This window comes from Rhamphochromis longiceps, linkage group LG14 (genome assembly GCF_057381845.1).
Source record: "Rhamphochromis longiceps isolate RC_006_pf linkage group LG14, R_longiceps_female_GT1.1, whole genome shotgun sequence".
Taxonomy (NCBI): Eukaryota; Metazoa; Chordata; class Actinopteri; order Cichliformes; family Cichlidae; genus Rhamphochromis; species Rhamphochromis longiceps.
Window position 1 is genome coordinate 12539815 of NC_140570.1, and position 12848 is coordinate 12552662.

General features: G+C 43.1%; 1 protein-coding gene across 2 annotated transcripts in view; it reads right to left on the minus strand.

Annotated features, from left to right (window-relative positions):
• The window catches only part of ssh2a (slingshot protein phosphatase 2a), a 33390-nt gene that overhangs the window by 6236 nt on the left and 14306 nt on the right, over positions 1-12848 (minus strand). Inside the window, exons 1-7 of one of the 2 annotated variants that reach the window (XM_085379318.1) lie at positions 9735-10279; positions 3482-3594; positions 3055-3119; positions 2437-2558; positions 2138-2203; positions 1943-2008; positions 1298-1492 (exon numbers count right to left, since the gene is read on the minus strand). In XM_085379318.1, coding sequence (XP_085235444.1) covers positions 1298-1492; positions 1943-2008; positions 2138-2203; positions 2437-2558; positions 3055-3119; positions 3482-3594; positions 9735-9862 — 755 coding nt within the window. In that variant the 5' untranslated portion in view covers positions 9863-10279. Of the gene's footprint in view, positions 1-1297; positions 1493-1942; positions 2009-2137; positions 2204-2436; positions 2559-3054; positions 3120-3481; positions 3595-9734; positions 10280-12848 lie in introns of those variants that run through there. The other variant, XM_085379319.1, reaches the window with a different exon arrangement.

Genomic DNA, 12848 nt, shown 5'->3' on the forward strand with positions numbered 1-12848 from the left:
TTCCCTGACCTCATGAGAACGAGTTGAGTGGAACGAGGGTTGAGTGAGAAAACAACAACAACAAAAACTGACACGGGTTATTTACTGACATGCAGTAACACTTTTACCTCACAACAAGCCTCCACTTGTCTGCAGACGGCCTGAGGGAGGGAAGCCTAGTCAGGCAAAAACACAGACTACACGAGGGCAAATGACGACATAAAGACCGGAGCTAATGAGTAAATGAATAATGGAAATTTTACGCAGCTTCCCTGAATTGCTTGCAGGTAGATAAGATTATTTTTAGTGTTGGGGCGGGGGAAAGCCATGTCAACAAACACTGACATGTCACGAGGCTTTAGCAGCCTCCCTGTCCGGGAAAACCAACAGGAACTTTCTGTGTTTGGCTGTAAGGGGCAGAGCCAAATCATTCCGAGAGAGACTGTGCGTGTCTGTGTGTGCGAAGTGTTTAAACGTATGGTTTGAAGTGGCTTTTTTTCTGCCCGAACTGTTCCTCATTATTTCCTCAAGTAGCCCCCGTCTTTGTGCTCACCACCTGCTCCTGTCTGTTTTTCTGCGACTCTACTTACCTATGAGTTTATCTGGACTCTACTTTTCCATAAGTAAATCAAGACAGCTAAAGCCTTGGCTATTTTAGACTCCAGAAGACCCCCAAAGAGAGAGTGTGTGTGTGTGTGCGTGAGGGGAGAGAGGCAGACAGTCTAAATAGGTAGCAGAGCATGTGACGAAGGAGCAGGGAGGGGAATTTCCCTGGTATCAGTGAAGACAAATCTATTGAAGTCACTGCTTGTATTTTATTATGTTTCCATGTAAATATGTTGATAAGGCAGCGTTATTCATCATGTTGTGAACACGTTAATGATTAGGCACCTTTGTAAACATCAGCGCTTCAGGCTTTTGTTTTGGTCTGTTGTTTTTGCCTCTCCTGGAAGGTTAGAGAGGGCACGTGGCCTCATTCCAGAGTCCATGGATCTGCAGACTGCAATATTTTAGTTTGGGGATGTAGCAACACTTGTTATGCTTGTTAGGCAATGCTGTTAGGAAGATGCGACTGCAACATATTTTTTACTTTTCACAGAAACAGCCACGGTGAAGGTGAATTTGTGATGAAACTGTGTACGACTGTGTGAGCAGTTACTGCTGTGAATTTCTGGGGAGCAGCGTGTTTACCCTCTAGTCTATGTCATGTGCATGTGTGCACATCAGGCGCAGGGTTTATGCCACACAATTCTCAAAGTGGTTTGCAGTGCTTCTCTGAAAAACCCTTTCCTTAATGTGGCCATCCTAATCTACTCACAGGTCTGTGAAGAGGACGGGTGAATTGGCACGGTGCGATTCGACATCCTGCATGGCGTTCCATTCGTTGATACACAACTGGCTGGATGAGACTCTGCTCTGGTAGTAGCTGACCCAGGTCAGGAACAGGCTGCCTGGGTAGTAGTTGTGGCAGCGAGCCACCTCGCAAGCTTTGTGGAGCGACTGGAGGGCTGACCTGAGGGCAGACAGTTGAAAGCAAGGAGATTTTTCACATGAGCAAATGTCACTGGGAGGAATGAAAAGTGCAGAAAGGAATTTGGACTTATAAAGAGTAAAAGTTATGTGAGAGTGAAAATAAAAAGGATGGATGTGTGAAGAATGAATAAAAACATGTGAGAACTAAACAACAGGGCATAGGTTGAAGCTATAAAGAGGCATAACACGATCATACTCAAAGGAAGAAGTCAGTCGGGGACAACAAAATAAAGATATGAAGAGGCGGTTCTGACACGTGAGAGGGATTGAAAGCAAAAACATGATAAGACAACAAATGAAAAGATAAGAAAAAGTGAGGAAAAAACAGTCTGGAGGTCAAAGTTAAGGGTGGAGCACAATGGACACATTGTTTGCAGGCCAACAGCTTCACACGGCTGTCATTCTGGTGGAATAAATAAAGGTTGCTCACCACATGGCCTGGACAGACACTGGTTTGAAGACGTGAACCCTGTTGACTGTCGACACACTAAAGCCACTGTGGAGATGCAAAGAGACAGGTTAGAAAACACAAAGCTCACAAACAAGTAAACAAAGTCATCAGAGCAGTCGGGCAGCTGCCCCAGGGAGCAGTAAGAGGAAGCAGGGAGTAGGTGTGGCGTCTTACCCATCTCCATCCAAGTGGATCATAGTGTCGCTCCAGAGAGGGAGAACCAGACCCACCGTGCAGCAGCTGCCAGAGAAGATCGACAAGGTAAAGACAGTGAAACAAGATGCACTGGTTTGCTTACTTTATCCTTTAGCTGAAAAAACTTTCACTGATTTATTGAATTTCTCTGACTGTGTCAACTACACCACAGTTACAGTATGAGGACGATCCAATTCAAGAAGAAAAAAGAAATCTGCATAGCAAAAACATAAATTCTTGAGTTATTATAAAACTACAATAAGACAGAGAAGGTGTACCTATCAGAGGAGACAAAGTCCATGCCGAGCACGATGCTCTCCTCTGTGTCCTGTCTACCATTGGTGGAAACCACCACCATGTAGCGGGTTACCTGAGGGCAGGCGCTCTCCAGACGCACAGCCTGCAAGAAAAGAAGGACAGGGGCAAACTGTAGAATCACCTGTGTAATGTCTTTGACTCTTTACAGCCCTGGAAATCAACCCTTTATCATTCAAGGGCCTATAGATACTTTATACCACAAGACTGGCATTTAAAACTCTGGATAGTGAATATGAGATATGCAGGGACAACCTAAGGTGGTTTTAACCAGTCCTTCTTTTAAAAATCCCTCTCTCATAAGCCCTTTTCATTAAACATGCAGCAGGGACATCAGGGGAAAGGCGAGCACACTTATAGTACACTTAGAGTTCTGCAAGGTTCATGTGAGGGTGTTGTTGTTGGCACAGCTGGAAGAGCTGAGACTTCCTTTGCCTCATAACTGTTTATGTTTTCAAAAGTCAATCCATGTTTCAGTTCTTAAGACCTTAATCAGATGCTCTGGAATATGCTCTCTGATCACAGGACCACACACAACTGACCTTTGTAATTATATTTATTTATGTGTGCTTGTTACTAACCAGTCTGATTGTGTCTTCTGGGCGCAGCACAGTGAACATGGTCTGAAGATGCTTCTGGAGGTCACCTGGACAAAAACATTTTCAAAGTATGAGACGACATCAGATAGAAAGTGTCATTTCCCGTGTGGATCCGTTTTGTCTGTGACTTATTAAGATGTTTTTGGGGGTTTTTTTTCCTATCCAGCAAACAAGCTCACCACTGCTGAGCTTATCTGCTCTGTTGTGAAACAGCTTGACAGAAATTAACGCCAGCCGTGACCCATGATGCTGTAGAGGAATGTCCATTTGAAGACATACTGTGCTCTTTAATCTCAAGTTTTTCCACAGAGTTCATTTGTGAGGTTTGGGGTGAAAAAGGGAGTAAGAGGAAGTTTTGGGAGATGGTGCAGCTGCTGTTTGTGTGGGCGCTGTAAGTATGAGGGTTTACCTGTGTGTTTGTTCCTGCGCTGGCTGATTCGAGGTGCGGAGTTCTGCGTGGGACTGTTACCCCTGGGAAGGAAGAGGGCTGCACCTTTAACTGTGAGGAAGCTCTCACTGATACTGGAAGAGAAGAGAAAATGAAGCATGAATAGAAGCCTAAAAAGCAATCTAATCATAACTGGTATTTTTTTGCGTAACTTAATTTGAAATCGCTTCCTTCCACATGCCGACCCCGGATGCCCATAACAGGCACAAGACGGGGACACGGACTAGTAGAGCGTTGTCGTGCCCTTGTGTCGCCGTCACAATGCCCCATTCAGCTCGCCTCTGGTCTGCAGGCTCCCCAGATCAGAGCTCACAGACCGATGCGAACAAAACAACATCCAAGCCCCGATGTGAACTCAGAACACAATGTTCTCTGGTCCTCCACACAGCTGGATTACACACACAAGACTTACTCACACTAACAGCTGCCAGGAGGGAGGGATAGGGGGAACTGAGGGGGACCGGGGGTCCGAGAGGGAAGATGGAACGAGTCCCCCTCCTACACAATGTTTTAGCTGCGATAAGAGTTGGCCAGCGCACAATACTTCAATCCAAAGCAGGCCTAGTTAAACGGGCTTTTTGCTCCCTTTGAGACACTTAATCTTATTAACTGTGACTGAGGTCACTGCATTGAGGAGGAAGATGCATTATAAACTGAGGCCAATGTTTTAACTGGATACCAGTTAAAGTGTCGTGCTTGCATGTATGATTGACCAGGTGTATGTTTAGTGTACGGAGGTACACTAACCTCACAAGATAGCTAGAAAACAAGTTAAAACATCTACTCCTGCAGCAGCTAATGATAACCATGCGATCATTAAAGCATAACTTTAATGATGCTAAGCGAGAAGTCTACCACTTGGCCAGCCGGGCGCTCGGCTGCTAGTGTTTCATGAGTGGATACAGAGAGAAAGAAAAGAAAAAAGAAAAGTACTGCTGCTATGAAAATTATGCTCTTAACAAATATAATTAATATATAATTAAGTAACTCTTCCAGCCCAAGGAGAAATGCATCATTATAACAAAAACACATCGGCTGTATTCACTTTGCAGGTTTTGCCAAAAATGACACCACAAGTCAAGCTGGCAAGAATGCAGCCGGTGTAGAAACAGATGTGCGTGCAGCCACAATGATCCTAATCAGCAAAACGTGAGTCTTAAAAGTTAAACACATTCTTAAGGAAGATCCTTTTCTGACTTTTTTTAAAAGATGCAGTAAATAAACATCAGTTCAAAAAAGAAATAGAAAAAAAACAAAACCACTGCAGATACAAATAGTTAGTAGAGGAAACACTCTTCCAAGCAGTCGTCCAACCTGTTCTGCTCAAAACAAGGGCGGCTTTTAGCTGGCAGCTAAAACAAGGAACTGACGCGATAAAGATCACTGGGATTAATGAATGTGAGGTGATGACATCAAATCTCTGAGGTCAAACAATCAGGTATTTGACTGATATGTTTATTTTGATGCTACCCTAGTGTGCCGCGAGCATATTTTAGCTTTAGCAGCAGGCTTACACTCAATGAACCCAACTTGGAGTTCATCAAGTTCTACAGTTTCACACTCAAAACAGCAAAAAAAGTCCAGTGCTGTCTGTCATTTAGTCTTCCTGTCATCCCCCCTCTTGTCTGTAACTTCATCTCTCTATCCTCCCCGCCATCCAACTGACCTTCCTGAGTTTTGCTGAGACCATAGATATGGAGAATCAGGAGACAACGCAGAGGAAAAAAACAAAAAAAGACTGACTTGTGCTGGGCTCATTTCCCATAACCCACCCACCCTTGAACCAGCTGTTTCCTCTTACTCCCCCCCCCCCCCCCTCTTTTTTTCTGTTTTCTGCATTTCACACAACTTTGTCCTACTTTTAAGTTTCTGTCATTCTCCTCAGTTCCTGCTGCATCATGCCCCTCTTACACTTGTGAGTTTCCTATGTGCTGTGCTGTACTTGGAAATGACTGTGTACAGCAGCGCTACTGTACAATGTCATGTAATGCAACACTGCTACTCTTCCCGAGAACCTGGTGTGGAGGGTCACGCGCGTGCGAGCAAACGCGCACTTGTATTCCTGCGCACAGACACACAGAGAGAGTAATGTAAGCCCCATGCTTTGAAAGGTGGGGGGCTGTGAATGACTCATATACAGCTTCTAAAAATACAGTAGTCCTTTAAAAGTCTCAGCAGTCGATGAACTGTACATAGAAGCTTCTCTTTGACGCTGCAGAGGGTTCACACTGAAGCTTGCGTGTGCTGCTGTAATACTGTACTCAGGCTAGTGCTGGATGAATACAAACGAGTAAAGCCAGTTAGAAGCACAGAATATCATCACCCAGAGGAATCTCACCAGGGTTGCATCGAATGATCAAGAGATTGATTATTTTGTTTAAAAAGAAGAGTTTTTGGAAATAAACAAATAAATAAATAATGAGCATTCACCAGTTCAAGCTTCTCTAATTTGACATTTTACTAAACAAGATTAATGTCCTTGAGCTGTGAACAGTTTTATCTGGACATTTTTCTTGATTTCTGATATTTTATAGACAAAATTTTCAATTCATTAATTAATAGGGCACACTATAGAGTCATTAGGGACATAATTCTTAATTTCTGCACCATCACACACATCTGCTTTGAATCTAATGGGTAAATCTTTGAATCACTTCAAGCCTCTCATTAAATTAGAATGGTCAACTCATGTTATGCAGCTGCCTTTAAGCCGAACTCATTTTAAATGATAAATTAGTAATGTGATATGGCACCGTCAGACCGATAACACTGCAGTCTGTAGGAGTGTATGAGAGAAAGATAAGAAATTGCCAAGACAGTTGAAAATATGCACTTTCAGGCTGATTTAAAGGCCAGCGCTCTACAAACATGAGGACACAGCAAAGGGGGAAATGGAAAGAGGGCAACGAGTTCAGTTAAATTGGGCTCCACAGAGCCAAGTGGACTGTGAAAGATGGGAGGTAAAGAAAGAAGACCCGGTCAGAGCGTGTAGCTGAGAGCAGGGTGGGTCATCTTTTGGCATTAAGCCATCCCAGGCTTTTGGGCTAAAGCAAAGCTGTAGGTACATGTTAGGGCAACAGCCACAGACACAATCATCACTATGTAAGGACCACTCCACATAGTGGGCAGATAGCTGACTGACCCCCTCCTCCAGCCTGTGCCCATATTAGTCACTCTCAGGAGGAGAGTGGGATAAATATAGGGTCTGCTCTGTGGAGGGCAGGTCCTCCTAAGGCTTTAGGAGTTTACAACAGAGACGGATACAGCCCATGAGAAAGGCAGGGAATTAGCTGCTGTGTATGTTTATGTGTGTCCACATGTCTGCAGGTGCACGTGGGCCCTGATGCCTGGAAGCATAAGCCATGAACATGCAGAAAAAAAATGACAGACAGAAGACCAAAGGGAGAAGTTATGTTCGTGTAGTGTCACGGTGAGCTAGCAGACCCACAAACCTCAACGTCCTCATTCAAGTCTGGCTGAAGGCCCGTGTCACACGAAATCTCAAGAGGTTACATGTTTTTGATTGTAATTTTAATCAAAGTGCATTTCCACAAAGTCTGCTCGATGCTAAACAGACTGTTGGACAAACATGGAAACTCAAATAGCAGATGAGGGCCTCTGGAGCAGAAGAGGTCAGGACCGATGAAGAGACAAAATTCGGGTCAAACTAAACATAGACTTTTGTTTTGCTAGTACAGTCGGCTTGCTGCCCTTTTCCCCTGGCTTCTGCAAGCGTGCAATTAAGTACCACAAGTTTCACTACTGTTTCTTTGGTAATCTGATAGACAAAGGTATGAGTGCTGGAAATGAACATACCTGAGTCAGGCACTCGAGGCTATTCTCAGAAGGATCCGGACTACATTTTACACTTACAGTTACAGAAAGAAATCTTTTTTTAATGTGGCCGAGGCAAAATATAGATGAGCAGTGGTTGTACCTGGACACAATTAAGCACTAATAGAAACTTGGCAACAAACAGGATCATCTGTTTTGTCTGATATCAGGCGATTTACTTAAGCTAATTATACAAACTTCGAGAAACCTACTTAACGTTAAAGGCAAATCGCCCACACACAGCCCAGGTAAGGACCTATAACCAGGTGCCTGTATCACTGTTCAGCTGATAGTCTCTTCCGCAAACGCTCAAACAAAACATCTTTGTCACGTTTCAGTCCCATCCGTTTGCTTTGGACAATGTGTACAAAACACAAACACGGATAAAAGTGGAGGAGAGGGTTTACCAGTATCTTTTAAAAACTGATGGCACAACAACAGTGTTCCAGGTGTCGTTTATCCTCAGGCAACACTTAAAGTCCAGTGACAGCCTCAAAGCCTGTAATTACGTGCAGAAACCTGGTTAAAAATCAGCATTTGTCTGACATAAACAGACATGTATGTGTGCACACAAACAGAAAAAAATGAAAGCACGTCCCCTGTGTCGTGATAAGGGCTCGAAACCATCTTTGGGCACTACAAAAAACTGCTGATCACAACAAGCCACTAGCATCATGCTGTATTTCAAACAAAGCCAGGAAGTCAGAAAGATTCCCACATCTGCTGCTGTTTACCAGACACGCGACTGCCAGTAAGCACTGTGTGCCTGTCTCAGAGTAACTTCTTCCCATAAACCAACCTTGTGCAAACTCACAGAAAAAAAAGAAAGAAAGAAAAACTATTTCCTTAACGAGTGGGTGCAGCTCTAATAAAAGCTAAACGTTCAGTTTACTCAATAACTTTGCTACACTGTCACGTGTAAACCAACTAAAAAACAATGCAATCAAGACACACACTTTTCCCTTGACTTTCCTGAAAACCATAATAGAGGGCCCGTTCTCATGCGCTCGCTGACTCCATGAAAACAGCCCGACACTGGAACTAAATACAAATTGGTTAATGCTGATTACATAAGTTTTTAATCTAGTTTAAGTAGTTTTGAAGAAGTTTTGCATTGATTTTCTTTTTCCCCCTCTTCCCCAAATTTGTTGAGATTATCTGAGACAGCACCACATGAGTTTAGAAATACTGGAACACAGTAGGCCTTTGATCTGTCCTGAAGAGCAGACTCGTCTTCACCACATGTACAAGTCAGCTAAATCCTTTTACATCTCTCAGGCAAAACCAAGCCTTCACCCAACTTTGCCTTGATGTCTGCAGGCACAGAGAGATAACAGATAAGACCACTGGATGATAAAGTAATCATCCATCACTGACATCTCAACAAAGGGCATTAGTTCTAATACAGAACAGGATATATGGACAGCTTATAAAAAATTCTGATGAGCAGCCAGTTGTGCAGTACTATTATTGGTTTACCAGACACACAACAGTCCTAACTGTTTGGGATTATTTTAAAAGTCACATTCAGATGCTTATTGCTTAAATTAACTGTCAGGATCCAGGTGGATACGGGTCAGTTTGAGTCTTTTCCTTAATAATATTAAGACACATTAAGCCACTGACCTCAAACATAAAAGTTTAACTTGTCACATATTATAGCCAAAAGTAAAGAAAACAAAAAAATTATTTACAGTTTCTTCTTTCTCCACTTTATTTAACTCATCTTCCTCAAAAGCTCTTATTTCTATTTCAGTCATGATACTAAATACCAACATGCCCCCTGCCACATAAATCTCTTATTATGGCAATCGGGTGACCCCTTCCTTCCCCCCATTTCTCTCCACTAAGTATACCTAAAGAGGAATCCCTTGCTTAATTCCATGTCCACACCTGGAAACAGGTTGGATGATTCACACAAGCTGAAGAGCACTTATGTCTTAGTAAGGTCAAAAAGGGAGTACTGTGATGAGTAAGACCCTGATACGTCACCAGGAAATACATTCATCAACCCTGATATTACAAAACCCACATATTGCATCAATTCACTAGAACACCGAGTATTGTGGTAAATGATAAAATTGCTACAAGATGAAATAATGGTGACAATCTGGTGTGTATTTTAAATCTTTATTAGCACACTCGAGTTTCAGACAGTACGCCCACAGTCTACTTCCACGTTGGAGTTGAGCTGGAGAAATTTGAATGGAGACCCTGTTACTTAACGGCAGCTTCACTCTGTGTCGCAGTCCCACCTACTTATTGTTTTTAGTCTCTCTCACACACACACACACACACACTATGTCGTCTAATTGTTTATTCAATACGAAACAGCCCACTGTCACTACTGTTCACAGCATGCCACTCTTGTGCAACTTACAGCTGGTTGATCTCATTTTTTGACACCACCGCGTCGTCGCTGAAGTAGGGTACCATCTTTGCCCCGCAGCAGGAGCAGAAGCTGACCGGCGACGAGCAGTCGGAACCGGCCACCGTGCCGAGGGTCATGCCGTCGAGGGCAGCGCGGAGGGAGCAGAGAGCGGCAGGTGTTTTTAAAGTCCGATGGAGAACTTTTACTCCTCTCCCACAGTCATCGCAAACAGTCTTCCGTGGGAGGATTTTACGGCGCGATTCGACAAAAAGTGAGGAAATATTCCTCTAAATATTTCACACAAAAATAAGACGTTTCCAAATCGTAGTTCTGTTACAATAAATAAGGCAGGAAGATTGAAGCTAGCACGCCGTGTTCCTGCCCCCGTCAGCAGCGTATCACTGTCCAGTATTTCCCCAAGAAAGCAAAAGCCATTTTAAAAGAGGATCACCGCAGCGTTTTCTAAAAACATATTCATCCCTGCCACAAGAGGTAATATCCTTTACCATGTACAGTACTGAGGCGTATGACTTGGGTCAAACTCTTGCTGGAGAAGTCATAGCAGGGAGGAGCTGGAGCCACGTGTTTTTGGGAAATATGGGGAAGCCAATGAGGGCAAGAGGGAAGTGGGACTGACGGCACTAGCAGCACCTCTGCATCGACGCTTTTGAAAGTAAACCAGTTCTCTACTCCGCAGGTTTTTGGCTGCTTTGACTGGCTGAAGATACTGCTTCAGTGTTTGGTTAGAAGTTGGGAATTACTTAATGCCGCATCCATAATAGATTAAACACGGAGTGGTGCATTTAATAAGCCTAGTATGTTAAAGTTGCCAGAGTCAAGTGAGGCCCAGCAGCTGATTAGTTGTCCCGGCACAACAGGGTCAATAGAGGATCTATTCATTAACAAGCTAATGTAATAGAGGGAATAAAACTCGCATGGGCTTTTGGTTCTGCAGTCAGCTCACTGTGAAGACTTGTCTCCTCTCCAAACTTCCCTCCCAACACACAAACCATGTGGCTGGGTTACATAAGGAGCAGATAAATGAGAAACAGGCTGAAGTTATCTGGGCTGAGCTGCTGTAGCAGTGAGCCTGTAGTATCTAGGTAAAGTGGAGCCTGCCTTGTCAAGAAAGTCTGGGTGAGCAGTGACTGTTCCCATGAAGCTGGTCTGAGGGTATAAAGTATCAGCTGAGGTACTCCATGCTGTGAGGTGGGCACAGGCTTAAGGTTTATTTTATAGCCTTTTAAAGTTTTATGTTCAGTTGACGCGCCAGCATGCTGGGTCCTATGTAAGCTGCAAACAATCTGAAAAACAAGGTAAAACCACAGCGCACCCCCCTGCTGCTGCAGTCACACCAACGTGTGCCAAGTGCCTTAAATTCTAAACTAAAACATCTGTAGTAAATGACCTCTACCTCTACACAATGGAGAAGAGTCATACTGTGTTTACAGAGGGCTGGATTTTTGTTTTGAGTGTTTCCAAAGTAGTGCAGTTATCGGTAGGAAGTCTGAAAATAGGGCACTATTAAGAATACTGTTACACAATACACCTTTGGCTAAGCAATCACAAACTTTCCAGCCTGTAGTTCTTACATCCTGTTAAAGCAGAAAACACTGACTAACCTGTAACAGTAGCACCTGGAAACTTTGTTGGATGTACTAGTGAATCTTTAAAAAATGAGAATATTTGGGAAAGGGGGGGGGGGGGATTTAATTCAAAAAGGTAAAAGTTCATATATTCTATATTCACTGAACATTAAGTGAAATCTTTGTTTTAAATTTTATGATTATGGCTTATAGATCATGAAAATCTGAAATCCAGTATCTGAAATTAGCCTAATCCAGTTCATTTCAGATTTTGCAGTTAAGTACAAAACTTGTGTAAACATAAAAATAGAAGCTGTTGGTGTACCAGTGTCAGGTACAAAACTGTTGTGCCACTGTTGTTAGATTCACACTGCTGAACTGCATTGACTGTACCATAGTGCGGCACATTATCACTGAGTTGAGAAGACTTTCTGGTAGGGCTGCTCAATTAATCGAATTTTAATCACGATTACGATCTGGGCTTTCAACGATCATTAAAAATGACAGAGCCGATTATTAGCCCCTCCCTCATTTATCCGCGACACCTTAAAGGCCGGTCCGTGAAAATATTGTCGGGCATAAACCGGTCCGTGGCGCAAAAAAGGGTGGAGACCGCTGATTAAGAGGACCCGAGGGAAGCTCGGAAAGCTAAGCAGAAGTTATTTGGAGAGGAGAGAGTGACTGCTGTTTATGGAAGCCCGTTTCCGCCACTAAAAAAAAAAAAAAAAAGGATCCATAACTCAAAATTTCGAGTTATTATCTCGAAATTTCGACATATTAACTCAAAATTTTGAGAAAAGCAACTCGAAATTTCGAGTTAGCGCTGCCAATCAGTAATCTACGTGAATGACGTCATTTCCATGTTACCCGGAAGCTGAAGCCCTCAGCTACAAATGCTACAGCTAAGCTACCGGTATTACATCCAGTCGTGAATGCACAGATTGCTGAGTGTTTTCAGCCTGGCTTCACAAATGATGAAATCCCTGTGTTATTAGCTGAATCACATGGTGTTACTATCAGCAAACATACTTTAATTTGTTGGGATCCGTTTTTGAGTGCGCGGTCCTGCGCCATATGCTTCCGGGTAACAAGAAAGCGACCTCATTCACGTATATTTTTGATTGGCAGAGCTAACTCGAAATTTTGAGAAAAGTAACTCGAAATTTCGAGTTATATTTCTCGAAATTTCGAGAAAATAACTCGAAATTTCGAGTTATGGATACTAGCTTTTTTTTTTTTTTTAGTGGCGGAAACGGGCTTCCATAGCTGTTGGTTGAAAAGAGAGGTAAAAAAAAAAAAAAAAAAACTTCAGTGGTGTCATTGTTAACCCTTTAAAGCCGGTCAGAGCAGCACGCTCCGTTTTGTGTAACTATTTTTAAATCCCTGTAGAACCCGAACCGCGTAAGCTAGCGCAATAATTTGTTTTGCATATGAAACCGGAGGAGTTGTACTTACATCTTATGCCATCAGCTTGTCCTCGGTCACGGTTTCCTTCCACATAAAGCTTTGCAAAAATTGCATAAAAAGCGCTTGCAGG